Consider the following 22,006-nt stretch of genomic DNA (forward strand, 5'->3'; position numbering starts at 1 on the left):
TGATAATATCTCGATATTTCCATTGAAATTTTCATATTTTTGAACTACATATATTTTAAACCTTAATCAGGACACGCACTCTCACAATTTTTCTTTTTGGTGTCTTTTTTGTCTTCGTTATCAATATTTGATTTGATTTTCTTTTTCTTTTTTCAATTGGTGGGTATTGTGCTAAGTTAAGAATCCAAGCAAGCAAAAAATGTGTTTCAATTGGTGGGTATTGTGTTCCAATTGTTGGTTTATCTCTTTTAATACTTACCCATAAAAAAGAAGTTATATATTCTTACACTATTGGCCTCTCCACTAGTCTAACTGTTAATTTAAATTTATTTCTTTACATAGCACTTAGTTGGCTCGATATTTACTTACATATAAGCTAGATTGATGACGGCCAAGAACCTTTATTTGAGTTTGTTGTGTGACTTTTCTTTTTGTTGATGGTGCTTGGTTAACCAAGTTTGATGACTTTATACGGCAAGTCTGTGTTGGTCTTTTCTAGTTGTGGTTGGAGGCAGGGGTGGCCTTGAAGGTGTGCAAGTGGTGCCACCGCATAGGGCCCCTAATTTTTTAGGGGTCCCAAATTTTTTTCATGTGTATAATATATGTAGAGTGCTGCTATTTTCACTCACCTCATATTTTTCCACCCACCTTATTTTAAAAAATTTAAAGACAAATTTATCCCTATGTAAAATGACTTCTAAAACCCTAAAAATAAAACAAATTTTAAAAAGAAAATAAATTTTTTCTTTTACTCTCCATATTCTTTCCATCTTCCTGACCTCAACAAATTCAACGAGCATTGATCTACCCATCCCAATCCTTTGAAAAGTTTTTTAAAAAAAAATTCAAATCAAATTCTCAACTCCACCTTTAATATTGTGTCAGGGTTGGTAGGTGTTGATAATAGAGGCCAAATTGTCCTTTAATTTTATTCCATTTTAAAGATTTTTTAGTCTGATTAACCCACATACGGGTCCTTATTCCATATAACATCACTTCAATTAAAAATCCATTGTAGTCTTGTTGGTTGTATGTTGTTGTGGTGGTGGTGTCGTGGTCATGAAGCCACCAGTACTGCTAAGGGGTTGATGAGAATATTAATATGGTAGGGTAAGGTCGTGATGTTGAAAACACATGAAGAAGATGAAAAATGCTTTTTTTTTTTTTTGGGGTTAAAATATTTATGTTTTTAACTTGGAGTTGATGATGTTTAGTCGAATTAATAATTAAAGGGTATTTTAGGAATAATGGTGGGTGGAAAAGTAGGATTTTAATTTTTCAAATTTATATAGTGGGTGAGAAAATAGGACAGGTGAGTGGAAATAGCAGCACTCTATATGTATAATAAATGTTATATATATACAGAATGAGCAAATTGTTGACACAAAGACGTTTCTAGTTGTGCTGGTTTGTAGGGCCTCAACTTCTATTCAAGACTTGACTTCAAAACCTGCTTGTGTTAAAGGCTTGTCCGATGTCAACACCAACATTCAATATCCCATCTACTTTCACAACTACAAACTAAAATAATAAATACCCGATCACAATGATTGGTGTGGATTCCTTTTTTTTTTTCAGGTCATGTTCATATAAAAGAACTATCTTTCTTCTTGAAATTATAAGTAAAAATAATTATGATAATATAATTATTTTTCATATAATCCTTAGTAGTGGGAATGGGCAGAACTTACCCTTCAATCATGTAAATGAGTTATTCCTCGGTGGGATCTCAAATGTGGTTGTCATTGATTTCTTCGGTTCTAGCAGTGGTGGATCCAGGATTCTCAAGTCATAGGATCACAGTGTAAAAGTGTCAAAAAAATTTAGGCTAAATTGTGAAGGCGTTTTGTAGAACAAATGAGTCATTTCCTACCATTTATTATTTTTTAAATGCAAAAATAATAATAAATTTAAAATAAATAAAACACACACACACACACTAATACTCTACCATGAACCCCAACCTACCCTAGAAACCCTCTAATAAGCGGAAGAAGTTTTTTTTTTTTTTTTTTTTTTGGAGAACCCCTTTATAGATAAATTCATCACTAAAATTTAAGATTTTGAGCTATCTCTTCTTCCTTTTCTTTCTCTATCTTTTAAAATTTTCAAATAATTATTTCCTACGAATCATTTGTAATTTCTAAATAAAAATCTCAATAATCACATCAACACATAATAAAGCTAGAAACAATAATAATAAATCAACTTTTTAGAGCAATAATTTAATTAAGGGAGACTTTGGAAAAACCCAAAGGAGAGAGAAATTTTTTAAAAGAAGTCAAAATGGACAAAATTGCCCTTATTTATTTTTGGATTTCTTAATGAATCCTTTACATTTGCATGTCTTTGATTTGAAAGTCGAGAGGTTTTTCTGTCTTTTTTGAAAAAGCTTTGGCTTTTTCCAAAAGTGAAAGTTTTTTTATGGCTAAAACCTAAATTTACTTTTAATTAAAGGATCAAGGAACAATAAAACCTGGATTTGTGTGCTTGCTTGCTTAATGAAATGAACATATTTTCAATTACCAAAAAAAGAAATGAACATATTTTTGAGTTAGAGACTTAGAACAGTCCGTTTGACCAAAAAAAAAAGAAAAAAGACTTGGACATTGGCCTACTTTTCTTTTTTTTTCTTTTTTTTGTTTTTTGTTGCTACAACTACATGCCCATCACTATCTGGCCTACCACTTTTTATATTTAAAGATTTTTTTTGCAGCAAAGGCCGCTTTCTCAACTGCGTGCTTCAACTTCTCTTGTACTGAAGTTGTTTTCTTTCTGCGCTCAGGCCTTTATGGCCTTTCGTCGAGCATCTTGTGTGCATTTGAGGTCGCCGAGGGGTCGTCTCAGACCCCCACAGGCTGTCCACAGCCACATTTTTGGCCATCTCATGGGGTCACGTGAACCCTCTTGTCCCTGAATGGGTCTGCGAAGAAAAATAGAAAGGACCAAGACAAAAGAGACTTCAAGAATCTAAGGGCTCGTTTGTTACACAGGACTGTCTTAGAATGGACTATGTTTAGGGACTGGCTTGGTTTGGCTTGGCTTGGTCTAAGTTGGATAACACTTATCCTGCGTTTGGTGTATGCTTGGACTAGGACTATAATTTTTTTATTTTTTCAAAAATATCTATATATATATGTATATATGTATTTTATAATATATATAATATATATGTATATATATATTACATATATGTATATATATATATGTATATAAGTATATTATAATAATATTATATGTATATATATAATATATATATATGTATATATATTACATATATGTGTATATACATGTATATAAGTATATTATAATAATATTATATATTTTAAATAATATAAACGTACATTTATATTATAATAATATACATATATACACATATATACATGTATATATATGTGTATATAGGTGTATATATGTATATTATAATATATAATATATATGGGTATGTTATAATAATAATAATAATGTACATGTATATACGTGTATATATGTATGTATATATGTATTATATATATATTATAAAATACATATGTATATATAATATATGTATATTATATATGTATAATATATGTATATATATATTATATATTATAATATTCATATGTATATACATATATACATGTATATAATATATGTGTATATAGGTGTATCTATATATTATAATATATACATAGGTATAATACATATATATATGTATATTATAATAGATAATATATATGGGTATGTTATAATAATAATATACATGTATATATGTGTATATATGTATATTATAATATATATACATATAGTATAAATATATAATGTATATGTGTATATACGTGTGTATATGTATATTATAATACATACATGGGTATAATATATATACACATATATACATGTATGCTATTATTATAATATTAATATATATGTGTATATGGGTATATTATAATATATATGTATATATGTGTTTATATATATACATGTATATTTATAGTATATGTGTATGTAATAATAATAATAATAATAATAATAATAATAATAATAATAATAATAATAATAATAGTAATATATGTTATTAGTATTACAATATAATGTATGCATCTTATACATTGGTGAACATAGGACTAGCTAATCTTCCCTTTCTACATGGGCTTAGTAGTCCCCTCCTAAGGAGGTGTTTTTGGTGGGCCCGGTATTAGCAATCTCATCTAAGACTAGAATTAAATGAAACAAACATGGTACTAAATTTAGTTCAAGCCAGTCCAAGCCAAACCTGTGTACCAAACGACCCCTAAAAGCTTTCCCACCCAACCCCAATGGTACTTAAAAAAGAACTAAAATACTAATCAGAAGTGGGATCTCAAAATGTGGTTGTCATTGATTTCTTGGATAGTGGTGTCGTTGGAAAAGAAAGTGACACATCAATAATGTACATACTTTCTACACGTGCTTATTCTCAATATAAACTTAAATTTTCCCATCTTACTGCAGTGAGATCTTTTTCCGATATAAGGGATATTAAGGGAGAAAGGATTCTTGAATGGAAGAATAATTGTTCCTAACCACTTGAGCTATAAATCCTCTGCTTATCTCAATGACTCTTAAACAAGAATACATGAGCAATAAAATACTAACCAAAACTACATTATTTGCTGCCTATAAAACTCTATGGTCAAGTATATATGTTCATATGTGTTTCTAATTTCTTGTAATGTCGTATACACAGCATGGCAATTCATAAAGACATCTATCTATGGTAATTAAGTTCTAAAATGTTCAAGGATTAAAACCAACTCAATCCTCTCAGTTGAAAACCAGATTAAAAGTCCTCATTTTCTTTTATAGGTCTACCCTCTTACCACACCTACCCTCCTCCTACCAAAGGCAAGCTTGAACTGTCGTTACAAACCACAAATTATGAAGGATGGTACCCTCGGAAGAGCAGGTTGTTGCCATATATTTTCTATAAATGCCATAAAAGTAAAGCTAGGTTTCAGAGCCAAGTTAAAGTCGTCCCTGGATTAGTAAAGAAATGGGCTCAACAAGACTAGGATCCAAAAAACTCCATGCAGTTTTTGTCCCTTACCCTGCACAAGGCCATGTTAGTCCCATGATGCAATTAGCCAAGCTTCTACACTCAAGGGACTTCCACATTACCTTTGTCAATACTGAGTTCAACCACATGCGCTTAGTCCGGTCTAAAGGACCGGACTCCATCAAGGGCCTACCCGACTTCCGGTTTGAGACCATACCGGACGGGCTGCCTCCTTCGGACAAAGATGCAACCCAAGATATTCCAGCTTTATGTGACTCCACTAGGAAAACTTGCCTAGGTCCATTTAAGGAGCTGGTAATTAAACTTAATAACTCATCTTCTGAAACTCCACCAGTTACTTGCGTTGTTACAGATGGTCTCATGGGCTTTGGGAGCAAAGCTGCTAAGGAGTTAGGCATTCCAGAGGTTCAATTTTGGACAGCCTCTGCTTGTGGCTTCATGGCGTACTTGCAGTATGGTGAACTTGTCAAACGAGGGATTGTTCCATTCAAAGGTACGTACTTATGTCACTCACGTGTTTCTTCCGTCAAAATTTTTGATGGAGTTTAAGCTATATATTCCCTATGAACTGGAACAATTGATAAATTATATGAATTAAATCGCAAAAATTGAATAAATTATATGAGATAAATTGTGAAAATTGAAACTACATAACTTACTAAAGGAAACAAAATCAAATTTGTGCTTCTTTTTTTGTTCCGAACCTCACCAACAGTATATCTAATCACACATTTCACCTAACCTTGCATGTCAGATGAAAATTTTATGCACAACGGCACGCTGGATACACCAATTGATTGGATCCCAGGCATGAAGGATGTTCGTCTCAAGGACATCCCTACCTTCATTAGAGTGACTGATGTCAACGACATAATGTTTGATTTCATGAGATCGGAAACACAAAACTGTCTGAACTCTTCTGCAATCATCTTCAACACATTTGAAGAATTTGAACATGAAGTGTTAGAGGTATTATCAACCATCTCCCCTAAAATTTACACCATAGGCCCCCTTAAGTTGCTTGGCCGCCATTTTCCTGAAAGCAAATTGACAAATTCACTTGCCTCAAGTTTATGGAAAGAAGACACAAAATGCCTAGAATGGCTTGACAAAAAGAAACCCAATTCAGTGGTGTATGTTAATTATGGAAGCATAACTATGATGACAGCCGAATATCTGAAAGAATTTGCATGGGGGCTTGCAAATAGCAAGCACCCATTTTTGTGGATTGTTAGGCCTGATGTGGTGAAGGGTGACTTGGTAATTTTATCCGATGAATTTTTTGAGGAGATCAAGGATAGGGGTTATATAACCAATTGGTGTCCACAGGACCAAGTGCTCGCTCATCCATCTGTTGGGGCTTTTTTAACACACGCTGGCTGGAATTCTACTATTGAAACAATATCTGAAGGTGTGCCTGTGATTTGCTGGCCTTTCTTTTCTGAGCAGCAAACGAATTGTCGATACGCATGCACTGATTGGGAGATTGGAATGGAGGTGAGCCCCGATGTGAAGCGCGATGAAATTGAAGCACTTGTTAAGGAAATGCTGGACGGGGAAAAGGGGATGAAGATGAGGGAAAAGGCTAAGCAGTGGAAGAAAAAAGCTGTAGAAGCTACTGATATTGGAGGATCATCGTACAGTAATTTGGACAGATTGATTAAGGATCTTCAATATGGTGAATGACTTGTAAAATGAGGGTTTATCTTATTTTCATGCAGGATCACTATTGTTTTGTTTTTATGTCTATCTTTGGTTTGGATTTCAGTTGTTTCTGTAGTTTTTAATTTTCATGTAATGGGATAGCAGGGTTTGAAATTTATAATCTCTTCCATCGTTAAGAAGAAAAATAATCTAAGAGTTAATGGATTGTTTCTCTAGTTGTTGTATCCCTTACAAATAAACAACTGTGTTGAATGTCAAGCGCTCCAGTAAGAACTGCACAACACACTCGGTATTGAAGAATAGTCAGAAAGTAATATAATGATGATGTGATACTCACTCAATAATTGTATCACAAGAAATGATTTTAACCATAAAAATCCAGTGGATACTTTCCTCTCATGTCGCAGGTTGGGTGATATGTATCGTCTGGATCAAATTAGTCAAGTATTAGAAAATATCAAGGGAGATTTATTATTATACCCAATATAAGAATCCAAATTATTAAAAAAAAAAAAACCCTATAAGAAATTGACTTTTTAAACACACCCAAAGCTCATTTACAACATAACAAAAAGGCTTTTAACTTCTTTTAAATTATAAATCTGCCATTGATTTCTTAAAACCAACCTAACCCTAAAACCTCATTAAAAAAAAGGCTAAAACACTCAATAGAACATCAAAGTAATTTAATAATTAAAATTAAATTCAATAGAGTCATGTGTCATTTTTTGAGTTTGTTTATAAAAATTAAATGGTGTAGGGTTTATTTATAATTTTAATGTTAAGAATGGGCATATGACTAAATATCTCAAATATCAATCATAAATAAAAACTTATACACTAGGTGACATGCCAACCTAATTTCTTGAATCCCCGTACTCTAACAAGTGTACAATCATTAATATATATAAATTACAAACTTTAAAAATTAAACACTAAACTCAATACACTGTTATAATTTGTGTACATTCATCATAAGCATATCACATGATGTTATCGTTACACGCATTTATTTTTTAGGCTTATTTGTTGTAATACCCTATGTTGTTTTCAAATTGTCTCAGTTTGCCCCCTAACGTTTTAAATAACTCAATCTCCCCCCCTAAACTTCCATTCCATGACCAAAATTGCCCCATTTTAATAGTTTTAAGATGAAAATCGTTAATTCCGCTGACATGACATAAATAGTTTTAAAATAAATATTTTTTTCCTTGGAGAAATTATTTTAAATGTTTAAAAATAAATTAAATTTAAAAATAAAAATAAAAACTTAAAAAACCAACAACCCCCAGCAACCACCTCTTCCGCTCCCCCTTCCATTTCTTCATAAAAGAAGAAGAAAATGAAAAATTGAAAAGAGAAGACAATGCTGCAAAGGGAGCAGAAGACAAGATCTTTTTTAGATCCATCCTTGCTCATCTCAATCTCCCACCACTCCATAACCACTGCCGCCACTCCAAATTCCAGCCTTCTTGGTAACAATTAATTACGTTGTAGAGATTTGATTTCAGATTGGTAATAAATTAGAATCTCTCTCTATGTATTAAAACCAAAATAATGTTCATTTTTATATTTGTTAGATTGGTTGAATGGATCTCATAAGGAAGCTGTGTCTGGGTTGTGGTTTCGATGAAGGGTGGGACAACTAGATATCGCATGGCAGGGGTAAATGTTGGTGGTTGTGGGCGGCTACTGATGTGGTTGGGGTGTACAGTGGGATGGTGGTGAGATAGAACCGAAGAAGATGATGCAGAACTTTGGAATAGGTTAACCTTGGTCACAGAATGGAAGTTCAAGGGAAGATTGAGTCATTTAAAACTTCAGCGGGAAAACATAGACGATTTGGAAACTACATGGGGTATTTCAACAAATAAGCCTATTTTTTATAGTGACTCTAAAGAGCTGGTGATTAAGCTAAATTGCTCAGACTTGTCTTCTATTCTCTTTATTTTCTAGCTCCTCTCCATTTCTCTTGCCTGTAAAGTACTGCTTTGGTAAGAAAAAGAGTGCATCCTTTTAATTTGTCACAGAAGGCATACGATTGCTACAAGAAGAAAAACGGGTAACCAAATCAATAATTTGATTCGTCCATGTGAGAGAGAGCCTTAGCTTTTTATGGTAGAAATGTTTGTTATTTTACATATGTACATGTAAGCTGTTAATGAATACATCATATGGAGCCATTTGTGAATGAAAAATTCAACAAAAAGACAATGGCAGATGGTTTCACTCCTTAATAATCCAAGTGCAAGAACTGTCTTAATTGGCAATGACAGCATTTTGAAGTAATAATTCCAAGTCTTTCAGTCTGCACGGATTGTATGAACCGTATGTAAGCACACCAAACAGTTTAACGAAAAGAATTTACACGCTCGTGAAGAACACACATACCTTATATTGCTTAAGTCAGGATAGATTGCTATTGCATCTTTAAAATCCTAATTGAATATGAAAATAGAAAAGGCTCAATCATCACATAATGCAGTTATCTGGTTGTCATTTGCCAGCAATTGTAGATCATCTCAATGAAATCCTTCATCTAAGAAAGCTACAGAGTAAGAGGCCTCACCTGGTCAGCTGTTGAAGATGTGTAGGTAATCACACATGACATCCCAGCTTTTGTTGCTGCCTACAGAGACAAATTTTCATTCTCATAACAAGTAAACCATGTTTAGTTAATTGGATTTATTGGGTAATGACAAAATAGATGAATTGGATTTATTGTCTGAAGTTTTCTTTGCATCAGTAATTCTTACTATTGTTTAATCATAAGCCAATTTGATTCATGAAATATTATTCCATGGCCTCCAATGTTCCAATCTTCCTCTTCAAATACAACGCTTAAAGGAACTGATTATTACAGAAAAAGAAAACGAAAAACAAAGATTTACCTGTAGCCCAATAACACTGTCCTCCACAACCAAACAATCTTTCTCTGGGATACCGAGTTTCTGTAAGGCATAACAAGTTACGGTTTTGATGGTAAAACTGCATTCACATTTTCAGGTTCAGATTTAAGACGTTAGATTACTGACCTTGGAAGCTGTAAGATAAATTGAAGGATCAGGCTTCTTTTGCTTCACATCATCACCTGTAAACAAAATTCACCGAAATATGAATTAAAACGTGTAATTTTTATTTGAAAAAAACAAAACCAGTTCAATCTGATTCGATCAACTAGAAATTCTTAATAATACTAAAACAAATGAAAAGGACCAGAACAATAACAATAAGAAATGGAGGGAAAGACTTGACTTGCAGTTAAATTTATATATAAACAGAATGGGATTTATAGAAGCTCTTGGGCATCGATGCACCATAAATTATCATACAATGGAGGGAATGAAAATTAATCCATGTCACTGATGCGTAATTGAAATGCTCCTATGCACATAGCAGAAGCAGATACAATGTGTCTCACGCAAGATTCAACCAAAACAAATTATACAAGGATGTTGCAATTCAAAAGTACTCAACATACCAGCAAGGAAGCAATCAAGACCTTGAAAGCGCTCCTACAATAAGGTAAAATAAATTCATGAGTGCACGTTGTAGAAACAAAGAAGTAAACATGAGTTCTAACTGTAATAACAATGTCAGAGATAAAAGCTTACAATTCCTATAAGGTTCTCAAGACATAATATTACTGAACTTTTAGTTGCTGCAGAGCAAACAGCAAGCTTTTTCCCCTACAACAATAGAGTGAGAATCACTCTTACAAGCATAAAAATTGCGCTCCAATGCAAGAACAGATACTAAACAATGTGGAAGAGAAACAAATCATAAAGAAATCCATAAATAAGATGTAAAGAGATGCCCATAAAACTAAGCTGTTGATCAAGGAAATACATATAAATTAGGTGGACTTAAAGTACCGTGAAAAGAAATTGAAATTTCAAGGGTAATATTAGCTTACAGCAGCCTTAGCCTCGTCCATTAATCTTAAAACTCCTGGTCTGGGTTCCACCTAGTACAAAAGAAAAACACAAAAGAATACAGAACAATATATTCAACATAACTGACAGTGATAAGAAAATAAAGAAAACAACAACGCAGCAAGTATAAATGTCTCCTTACAGTTCCGGATTTGATAATTTCTTTGTACCTTTCAGTTTTCCAATCCTACAAGACCATAAAAGGATCAACATACTGCAAAAAAAGTATGTCCAAAATTTCAGATTGCAAAAAATTGATGAAGAAAGGATATCTCTCAAGCACTGCAACCTCTGTGAAGTGACAGTGTGATTTTTTCAGATAAGCTGAAAACTTTCTACTTAGTTTAAAACCAAATAGTATGCCAAGATTTTAGCAACTAAAAATGGGGTAAAAATACGTTGACACTCAATTTGCAAAATGCATACTTTTCTTTCATTTTCTCAGAAGCCAAACAACCGGCAGAAGCAAATTAAAAACCTGAAGAGTATCGATGATCTTGGCCCGGCCCTCATCATCTTCCGGAGGCTTCTCGAAGATCGTGGATGACGGATACCCATGCTCCTTAAAGTACCTATAACCATCCAAAAACCCCAATTTAACTAAAGAAAAAAAAAAACCCAAATTTTAAATCTTTTTAGAAAATCTAGAAGAGAAAAAAAGAGGAGAGAGAAAGGGACCATCGCATTTTGGGTTTTCCACCGCCGATTTGGTTCTGGAGCTGATCGTAGAAGTGGAGGTCCCAATTGAGGGGCTGAGAGGCAGACGAAGAGCAACGAACATTGAAGTGCGCGAAGGCCTCGTTGTAAGCTTGGCGGTGCAAGTGCTCAGACTCAAGGATTACCCCGTCGCAGTCGAAAATCAGAGCTTGGAGAGAAGAAGAAGACGAAGCAGTAGCAGAGACTGAGACTGAGAGTCGTCTTCGTGAGGAGGAGGTCGAAAGATGTCTGGGGCTTCTGAAACGGAAAATGCTTGTGTGGGAGAGTAGAAAAGAAGAAGAGGAGGAGGAAGGAGAGAGAGAGATCGTGCATGCCATGGCTGGCTGGCTTGGGTTGCTGGTTGGGTTTGGGTTGGGTTCCTGTGGCTTTGGGCTGTCGTCGTAATTTAGCGGGTGAAGCACGACCGTTATGAACCCTTCAAATTTTACTTCGCCTTTTTTCGCCTTTCAAAACTATTCGGAGTAAATAAGAGACAAGTTTTATCGCAAGTGGTCCCTGAAGTTTTTAAAAATTGTCATTCTAGTCTTCAAATTCGCAAATTAATGAATATGGCCTTTCTTTTTTCGCATCCTGACAAAACTTTCATTAAAATTGGTCATGGGTCAATTTTCTTTTGCAGTGACCTCTTTCTGGGATGTGGGCTTCTTATGTGCCCGATGCCATTTGATCACATAAAATGAAACAAAAGAAAGTAAACCGTTGTGTAGTATACTAGTATGCATAAATGTGTCGACAACAGTGCTTTTATTTGTTCATCTATATATATAAAGTAAAAGACAGAGAATGGTGAAACATTCAAAATACCAGAAAATGTCATTGGCTAATGTAAACATTAAGAATTAAAATTATTAATTAAATGAGGATAATATGGTAAATTCACAATTTTTCATATTAAAAAAATTAAAATTAAAAAAAATTCAGATAATGGATCCTATTTTTATGGAACACAACTATCCATTATCTTTTTTAATTCTAAAATAAATTTAAATTTTTTAAAAAAAAGCCTCTCGCAAACGCAGAAGCGCGTGCAGAGAGGCTAGTGTAGTGTCTATTTTTTATTCCATCTTAAAGCAAAACTTAATGAGTGGAAAAATTCAACTATGAACATGATTCGTTAAGCTAACAAGTGGAAAAACCCAAGCCTGAACACAATCTGTTAAAATGATGGATAATAACATGACACACAACCAAACCGAACTGGCCATTGAGAGAGCTTTAGAGAGAGAGGCTTCTCCTTCTCTCCTTCCCACCACCCTCTTCTGAGCAGCAGGTGGCTGTGCCGCCACCTTTCGAGGCGGCACCTCTGCCACCTCTGGTGTGACTTTTCTTTCTCTTTTTTTCTGTTTGTTTTCTTTCTCTTTTTTTCTATTTGTTTTGGTTTGCCCTACCTCTTTTGATTTTCTAGATGTAGGCCTAGATCTCCTCCACATCTCCTCCACCACTACTCTTCAACCATTACACCTCTTTTACCCTATTTTTCTCTCATACACTCACCCCCCCTCCCCATCGGTCCATTTCCCTCCCCCTTCCACAAAAACTCAAACCCTAAAATCCTCCTCTTTTCCTAGAATTTTCATGGTTGTCTACGGGTTTGATGCTGTTGTTTCTCCCCTACAACCCATCCTCAGATCTAAGATCTTGATATGGAGGTGTGGACTCTGTAGTTTAATGGTCAATTTTAACCTGGATTGCTTGAGCATGATGCATGTTGATAGCTTGTTTCCCCAATCCCACGCTTTACAGATCCCCTTTGTTGGTTTCCCTAAACCTTCTTCTTCTTCTGGTGGCAGATCAGGTGGCGGCGACTGCTTGTTGTTTCTAAGGTTTGATTCTAGGGTTTGTGTTTTGGGCGTAAATTATTTTTATTTTGGATTGGGCTTTAATTTTGTTTGGTTGAGCCATTGTTTTTTATTTTCTGACTTTTGTATTAAGCTTTTATGTAACTCTCTATGGTAATAACATGTTCATTCCCTTGACCCAAAAAAATAACACGACGCAGAGGTTTAGGATCTCAACTATTATCAAGAGTGAAGGAAAGTTGTGACTTTTCAATATGGGACTAACTTTTCCTACTCAAATTTCAACACAAATGATAGAATTAAGAGCTTAATGAATAAAATAAAACAAATTTTTTCACGGGTTTATTTGTTATCAAATTGAACACTCAATTTTTCGTGTGTGTTCATGTCATGTTACCAATTCCTATACAATGTTGCAGCTCTAGAGTGTTATTGAGCTTGTTATTCTAGCTAAATTTGGCAGAAGGGGTATTTAAGAATCTAGTTGTAACCTATGAACATTTTTTTTTTTTTTTTGGACAAACTAGTACTTGAATAAAACTAGGGTGCAAACAAAGCACCAAATACAAACAGGCAGGAGTCCAATGATAGGGGACTACAGGCAAATGAAACATCAAAAGTGAACATAGCTTATGGATACAGATTGGAAAGAAAGACACGCTACTTCAAAAAGCCTTAAGTCGTCACAAACCAACCAGCATCAGTCTAACCATTTTGTGGCGGTGGGCATGGTAGGTCATCCTTGTTTAGACTGCCTGTTAGAGAGGATGAGGGTCGGTTAACCCAGACAAAAGTGAGTATCCTCGAGGAAGATAGCTTGGCCAAGTGATCAGCAGCCAAGTTGGCGGTTCTGGGAATCCAGGACCAATAACATTGATGAAAATTACTAAAGAACTATTGAATGGTTTTGAGAAGAGGGTATAATTGCCACCTCCCTCTTGCAATGCTTCCATCGCGTGAGTCGAATTCGATTATCACATTATTCAATCCCTCATGAAGAGCAAACTTGCAGCCTTCCAATATTGCCGAAGTCTCAGCATCAATTGAGGAGGATGCATTGGTTGGGCCTGAGAAACTTGCCAGAAAAGACCCATCAGTTCTTTCTACCCACATCCATACCTTGCTTCCAAGAGGCATCCACATTAACTTTCACAAAATCATTACATGGAGGCATCTTTGAGAAGGCGATGTATGGATGACATTCTTGTGGAGCCAAAAAAGAAAAGAAAACATTAGAGCCTGTTTGGTATTCAACTTGTTAAACTCAACAACAAAATTTGAGTCTAAAATAAAGAAAACCTATTTGGTAGTCCTATTTTTAAAAACTCAAACTCAAGAACAACTAAAAAACACCTCAATCATTAAAAACAAAAAATATTTGTTTTTCAGTTTTTTTCTAACTCACAAGTTCTCAAATTTTTTAAACTTTGAAAGCAGTTTTCAAGTTGCAGTTTTCAAATTACATACCAAACAAATTTTTGAATCTTAAAAATATATTTAAGAACTTCTTTTTTTAAAAGAAAAATCAAAAATTTTAAATTCCTTATTTAAATAAGATACCAAACACCCTCTTAATTTCCCACATCATTGGATACTCTTTACGCAGGCCAGTCAGATGACCCTTGTCAATTGACCTACAATCTGTTTGGCATTGTTTGAAAACCTGACTTGGATAAGGCCTTTTAGCCTATTGTCTCCAATTCTAGAATTTAGGGAACAAACAAACCACAAGGTTGGCATTAAACTTCTGCATAGCTAGCTCTAGCTAGGGTACGGTTGCGTTGTGCAGATGCAGGAGAAAGTTGCTAGGGCGCAGAAAAAAGTAAATAAAAAAATAAAAAATTGTTATAATCACCAAAATAACCTTCAACTGTCACACATCAGATCTTGAATGCTGCGGCATTTTGGTCAGTTTGATGGAGATTGTTACAGTAACCAAAAGATACGAGAGTGGACCAGTGGAGCAGAGAGTGATGTATCGTATATATGGTGATGGGCCATGTACCCCCAAGCGATAAGGAAAATCCAAAAATAATATTTTAAATTAATTTCATAAAAGCTGTTCACAGGTCTTGCAATTATTTTGTGGTTCATAATTTCAGCTCGGTGGCATTGTTTTTTCTTTTACTTTGTAATTATTTTGATGAAATTTGTCATTTTGAATTCCTTTTACTTATAAATTAATTTAATTTTTTACTATTATTTATATATATAAAAATATCTGGGTGACATTTGTAATAATGCCAAATTAATTATTTTTCCACAGTCAAATAGAAGGACCAATACAGAATAATTGAATTTAGAAAAGAAAAAAAAAAAGAAAAGAAGACAAGAAAAGCTCATCACAGAAATGAAAGCAGGCCAAAAGCAATATCAGGATTCAGAAGTTTGTTACAAATTTATGCACATTGTATATATCTAAGTGTAGAGATTTAATGGTGACAACAAGCTTGTTTGTGGATAAGAACGTGTATATGAGATAACATTGTTTTGCTATTTTCAAATCTTTATGTTTTATTGTGTGAAAAAATTATCACACGCGTCGAAACAAAATTTATTGAAAATAACAAAACACTGTTATTTCCGTGATATACAAGTTTTTCTCCTGTTTGTTTATAAAGAATTAATGCCCTCTCCCCTGAAACAAAATTACAAAATCCCAAATCACAACTGAAAAATCACAAATCAATTGTAGTTTACAAATCTAAACGAAACCCAGCTCCATTTTGACATGAAATTTCCCCATGGAACTTGAACTAGCTCAAGGGTTGAAGAAGTGATCACCACAGTGGCATTTCCAACCCAGAGGCTTGTAATTGGAGTACTTGTTGTTGGTACCCGGATGAGATGGGTCGAAGAACATCATTGGGAAGGATCGGGTCATGCCCGGTTCGACCCGATCGTGGCTGGGTATTGTAGGCACCTGGACCGCCATGCATGGATGGCACTGGTTGCACTTGTTGTGGCAGCTGGGCGGCGTGGATCCCAGCCTGGTTTTCTCCTCAAATAAAAGGTCCTGCAGAATGTGCACAACAAGAACATCATAATTTGCAATTTAATCAAGCAAATTAGGAAATATATTTTGTAGTAAATTGAAGATTAGTTGAACTTGAAGGGTTAAATAATTTGTTCTTACCCGGAGAGAATGAGTGCTAAAACAAGAGGCTGGAGAGAGAAGAAGAAAATGCAGAAGCATAATGGCTCTGGTGGCTTTGAAGAGAAGATTAAGTGGATTATTCATGGTGGTGAAAATTCCCTTCCTGTCACCATGAAGTCATCCACCAAATTCAAACAGAAGCCTTCAAAATGAAAATTTAAAAAAAAAACAGTAGAGACCCAAGAAGCAACAAATTAACTCTGAAAGAGAGAGAGAGAGAGAGAGAGAGAGAGAGAGAAGAGGTTTAGGGTTAAATCTGTGTAGGGGTTGGATAAAAGGAAGGGAGGAACAGGAGGTGAATAAATGGTGGTGTGGTCTGTGAGAGAGAAAGAGAGAGAGAGAGAGAGAGTGAGAGAGAGAGAGAGAGAGAGAGAGAGAGAGATGCAGTAGGGGAGCAGAAGAGTGAAAGGAACAATACGAAAAAGGAAAACAAGTTTACTGTTGTACAAGACTAAAGTCTGCCTTATCTGCAGCAAATTTACTGTTGTAAATTTAAAACAAATTTACTGTTGGAAAAATCAAGGAATCAAAGAGGACGCAGTAGAGTTATTAATTACTGGTTACATTGAACATTCAATATGAATCTGGTTCTCTCCTCATTCAAGCAGTCAATGAGGTTTGACTGCAGTTGCCATTGTAATAGTAATCCTATGGTGAGGGGCTGATATGATTTTGTCCAGGTAATGTTATTCAACAAAACCAATGACTTTAACAACTTATTATAGGGTTCCTCCCTTGTAGATTGAATGAAATTTTTTTGAGGAAAATACTTGCATCTTTTTTTGGGAGTAAGAGCTTTTACTTTTCTGTTAGTTACAGGTTTATATATATGTGTAGAGATTTTATTTTAAGTGTTTTTAAAGAGTTATTTTTGTATATATGTCAAATTGTGATTTACAAGAAATAAAAATACCTTCTTTAAAAAAAAGAGGAAAGTAGTGTTTTTTTTTTTTTTGGGGGTGAGTTTGTAGCACATATTCTCTATAGTATCCACCCCTTTACATTTAATTTGTCTTTATGATGCAGGCTTGTTGACTAGTCAACTAAATAGAAAACAAAAACTAGACCTATCTTGTTTTTTTTTATCTTTTAGGCAAGTACACACTAACAAAAGAATAAGATTAAAAGAGTTGGTAATACAAACAAAAGACACATGGAAATGTAAGTAGGGCTACACTACACATTTTGAATCATTATAAGATTAGCGGTTTAAATTAATCGAACCGGTCTATCTTTTCGTCTTTCTCTCTTTATCTCATTAAATCGAATCTACAAACTGTTAATCATTAGATTATAAGATTAGCGATTTAATTAAATCGAACCAGTTCAAACACGAAACACTTAACAACTTGAGTTACAAACTCTTTATGAACTAGGTTGCCTTCTAACTTTTGGCTTTGGTCTTTTTGTCTTTTGGCGTTTCTCGGACTATGCTGCTGTTACCGCAGTGCAATCATGGCTTTTTCCATGTTGGTCTATACCTCCATGTCGTTGTGGCGGAAACTTCCTCTGGCGGCAGGGTCTCTTTACTGTTTTACTGGTTTTTGGTTGTGCCTCTTTTCTCTTTGTCAGAATTTTGTCAGGGCTTAAATTGTAGTTTGATTGAGTTGCTATCCTTGTTTGGGCCTGTGGTCATTGCAATTTTTACATGAAAAGGCCCATTAATTGTAGAGGGTCGAACTGGGGAACATCGTCGAGTTTTATTCAACCCTAGCTTAGTATTAGGCCTCTCTACTGCAATTTCCTTTTGTTCATCTCATTTAATGAATTATAAAAAAAAAATTACAAATGATAGTCTAAACTATAAGGGCAAGTAGTCTATAGTTTTTTGTTAGGGCTATATATATATTTTTGAATCTGAGAACATTGTTTACAAGTCAAATTTAATGAAATTTAATGTTTGACAAATAAAAGTTAACAAATTTACCAAGAAAACTGTAACCGGAAAAAAATTTATTCTCCAAGAAAATATATTCTAATCTCTGACAGATGATCTTCAAAATTGAAATAAACAGAGATTTCGTGAAGCATTGTGCATGAAAAGCAAGACGTTTCTGTGGCTTTTAGCTGGTGAAGAATTGAATGATCCAGTGGCTCTGCCATGCCAGGGTCTTCCTCTCTGTTTTTTTTTCACCATCCCCCTTTTAACTTTTCCTGATTTAGTTGCCGTGATTCTAAGTTACGGATCACAAATAGTCAAGCTAGCGGCCAGCTGCCAGCTGCAGATCATTGACAGTGATTCAGTGAAGTTTCAGACAGACGACAGAGAGAGAAGATAAGAGAAGAGAGAGAGAGAGAGAGAGAGAGAGAGAGAGAGAGAGACCCAACGTAACGCCTTTTTCATATTGAGGGAAAGAAAAGGGTTTGAAAATGTCTGCCATGCAGTTTTGGTTTTTGAGGTTAACCTTTAAAGCTGATCATCATCAAAAAGAGTAAATATGGTTTCATCTTACTTTCTTACTCAGTTTTCTTATCAGTAGTATTCAGTTCTATACTATATTTTCAGAGCATAATCTTCTGCAACCCTCAAAACTCTCTCTCTCTCTCTCTCTCTCTCTCTCTGAATTGTTGTTTCTTCTTCTTTTTATTTATTTATAATGTTTTTGGAAAAGAAATGTCATGTTAAGAACTAAGTACATACTAATAAGAAATTCTTTTTTAAAGACTCTTAAGTATTGCTTTATATGACTTTAACGTGAATTTCTTTGACTTCAATGGTAGAACACTTATTTTCACACTCTCGCATCAAGAACCATCAAGAATTTGATTCTTGCCTTCCTTCTCCTATGATTTGAAAGAAAAAGGTGTAACAATGTTTCATTGCAAATTTTATATGTACATACATAGTTAATGTCTAATTGATTACAAATTCATAACAATAGCAATAGCATGTGTGGTTAACAAAATTAAAGTTAGAGATTGTTCAAGTACTTACTATTCTTGAGCCAATTAAAAAAAAAGTACCATTGTTGAGTGTCATGGAGTAGATGGCCACTTCTTGTTAGATCTGTGAATTTGATCGTGCAGTGATATATATATATATATATATATATATATATACATATACACACTCATCTATTAACGGTGGTGATGAGATGGATGACTGAGCGGGACCCCCCAAACCTTTCTCCAGATTTCTGAGTAATTGGTTAGACTTGTTTGAGAAGAAAGGTATAAGGAACCACTCGATACATAAATATGGAAGTCTGAGACTCTCTGAGTCTGAAAGCTGCATGCATGTAAATGTCAGTTGGCATGCATGTTCCTTGGCAGGGGCGTTCAAATGTGGTACCATCTATCTACCGTCGTATTGTTCCCAGCTTTGTAACATGTATGAGAGACCTGCAGGCATAAGAAATGACTTTGGCAAGAGATGAACACGGAACCGTCACCCAAATGATCCACCACCAGGCTCGCAATGTTTTACCTAAGTTGGAACGATATATTAAATTCTCGTGTGTTGTTGACCATTGAATCTGTTCGGCAATGTGTTAATTATCTCAGAATAAAATAATCAAGCGGGCCGACCAGGCTAGGTAAAAAAAACATCCTTCTTGTTGTGGATGTGTGCAGCGTATCAGGACCACCATGACCGAGTGAGTGGTGGATGCACTGATATCTTGACTTCTTTCAAGCGACTGTGACTGAGAGAGGAATAGATTCTTGGCTGTAAGATTTTAAGCCTCGACTACAAGACCTTTGGAATGAGCATGTGGTTGAGTAGTCTCACCGAGCTCGGTAGCTTAGTGGTGGCAGTGGGCTCGGTAGCTCAGTGGTTTCAGACAACTTAAAAAATACGGGTATCTTTTGGAGTTTGGATGAATTGGGTGGTGCTCTCATGACTTTGTAAACGACAAACAAAAAAAATTTGTTGATATAAGAAATGAATGATTGAAATGATGAATGCGCAAGAACTCAGAACCCTTTCTGAGTATCCCTTTTAACAAAAGTTACATTAATTTCTAGGGAAAACATTAAAAACTATGAACTATATGATAAAAGATAAAATGGTGCATTTGAGCAGTCATTGGGCTTGATTTGTTTGATTGGTGTTGGACTCTTATTTCTTCAACTTTGCTTCTATTTATAGATTTTGTATTCCTCTGGCCGAGACAACAATCTTGGATGTGCTTTGACACGCGTCCAATTAGCTTTGTGGCTTCCTCCATATGCTTTCACTTGTGATTGGTCAAAATGAGAGGTGGAAAATGTGATCCTAAATCGGCCTCTAAATCTTGCTCTCTCGATGAGGCAAGTAAGCCTTTGACCCTTGTTGTTTGCTCCCTCGACGGGGCAAATAATTCTTTGGTCCGTTCGTGCGGTCAAGCTCTTCCCTTTTGAAATGCAAGCATTAAGTAAGCAAGCTTCCCTCGACTTTGCTCCCTCGGTGGGGCAAATCCTCTCTTGACTTGAAGAGTTCGAGCTCTGCAATTTTCCTAAGCCCCTAGTGTGATCCTGGAAGGCTCAAATTGCTCCTCTCTCTCCAATTGCCGCCATCTTTAAAGGGCACCCATTCTTTTAGGCCCATGTATAAAAAAACTAGATTTAAACAGAGTTATAAGTGGAAAACGAGTTTATACTTTAAACTATAGTATTAATATAAGTTTCTCTTTACTTTGAAGTGACCAAACATGACTTTTATGTCAAAAATTCTATACAAAAGAAGGATCATGTGAAATAAAGGGATAGTGGTGTAGTGTTAGACAAAAATCTTTTAATAAAAGTACATCGTACCTACATCCAGGTGTATATACCATTGTGTCTATAAGGCTCATATGAGTACTGCAACACAAAAGTGTAGACACTTGGTAACACGGCATGAGCACGATATGAAGGCCAAATTGCAGTAATCGGCCTTATAGTTTCGAATTTTCACTTTCATCCGTGTAGTTTTATTTTTTTGCATTTTCATCATTGTAGTTTCATTTTGTTACCTCTACTAGTCCAATCTTACAAATGAGGCGATGGCTTTCAAGTTGAACATAATTTAGACTTTCCATGTCAAATACATGATGGCCAAGTTTAGCTTTGAGTCGGAAAAACTATATTTCAGCATACAAAATTATAGGAGTACTCACTAGTGGATCTACAGAGGCACAAGGAGGTACAGCTACACCTTCCATCGCCAAAAAATTCATTATAGATGAAGAAATATACCCTCCGCAGCTCCGCTAGTGAGCCCACCATGTGCTTGATGTATTGCCTCAAAGAGGCTTTATGTTTGTTGTGCAGCAAGCTGCGGCTATTTGTTTTTAAAATTTCCTGGCCAAAACGTGCGTTTCGGACCAGGCAGAAAAAAGAAAGAAAAAGGAAACGTGCATAGTGAAGAAACTAAACCAGACTTCTTGGTTTTAGTTTGACTTTTGTTGAAAGACTTTTGTTTAATTGCCCCGCCAGTCGGGGTACTCCATAGTTTTTATTTTACTTTTTATATAAGTGATATTCTATTTTAATCTAATCTAAATTACGGAGAGAGAGAAATTCGAACTTGGATGCAAAGTGGGGAGCACATTCCCTCTAGCCAACTTGGCTATGCCCATATTTGCAGGATACTCACAACTTGTAACAATAAATTTCAAATAATAAAACATTTTTAAGGATTGATAAATATAGTCAGAGAAATCAAATTTCAAAAGTTTCTATTTCAACATAGGAGGCAGTCAAGAAATCTATTGTTTTTTCCCCCTTTCTCTAAAAC

The 22,006-nt window shown here is 34.9% G+C and overlaps 3 protein-coding genes and 1 long non-coding RNA gene across 4 annotated transcripts; 2 read left to right on the plus strand and 2 right to left on the minus strand.

The window, feature by feature from the left end:
* On the plus strand, positions 4,818–6,958 carry LOC18774916 (7-deoxyloganetin glucosyltransferase). Its single transcript, XM_007207127.2, has 2 exons — positions 4,818–5,528; positions 5,790–6,958. Exons 1-2 carry the CDS (start codon positions 5,012–5,014, stop codon positions 6,719–6,721), a joined length of 1,449 nt encoding a protein of 482 aa, XP_007207189.1. The 5' UTR covers positions 4,818–5,011; the 3' UTR covers positions 6,722–6,958.
* Positions 8,758–11,786, minus strand: LOC18774101 (haloacid dehalogenase-like hydrolase domain-containing protein At4g39970). The gene is made up of 11 exons (XM_007205889.2): positions 11,314–11,786; positions 11,114–11,207; positions 10,778–10,822; positions 10,617–10,667; positions 10,315–10,389; positions 10,182–10,215; positions 9,736–9,791; positions 9,592–9,651; positions 9,270–9,329; positions 9,092–9,138; positions 8,758–9,008 (listed from the first exon to the last, which is right to left on the minus strand). The coding sequence occupies exons 1-11, from the start codon at positions 11,667–11,669 to the stop codon at positions 8,960–8,962; spliced, it is 927 nt and encodes a 308-aa protein (XP_007205951.2). The 5' UTR covers positions 11,670–11,786; the 3' UTR covers positions 8,758–8,959.
* On the plus strand, positions 12,535–13,367 carry LOC109949924. Its single transcript, XR_002272246.1, has 2 exons — positions 12,535–13,001; positions 13,143–13,367. It is a non-coding gene; the product is annotated as an uncharacterized LOC109949924 (long non-coding RNA).
* On the minus strand, positions 15,303–16,954 carry LOC18772888 (EPIDERMAL PATTERNING FACTOR-like protein 1). Its single transcript, XM_007206577.2, has 2 exons — positions 16,288–16,954; positions 15,303–16,167 (listed from the first exon to the last, which is right to left on the minus strand). The coding sequence occupies exons 1-2, from the start codon at positions 16,390–16,392 to the stop codon at positions 15,913–15,915; spliced, it is 360 nt and encodes a 119-aa protein (XP_007206639.2). The 5' UTR covers positions 16,393–16,954; the 3' UTR covers positions 15,303–15,912.

The sequence above is a fragment of the Prunus persica genome, chromosome G6, assembly GCF_000346465.2.
Source record: "Prunus persica cultivar Lovell chromosome G6, Prunus_persica_NCBIv2, whole genome shotgun sequence".
NCBI classification, from domain to species: domain Eukaryota; kingdom Viridiplantae; phylum Streptophyta; class Magnoliopsida; order Rosales; family Rosaceae; genus Prunus; species Prunus persica.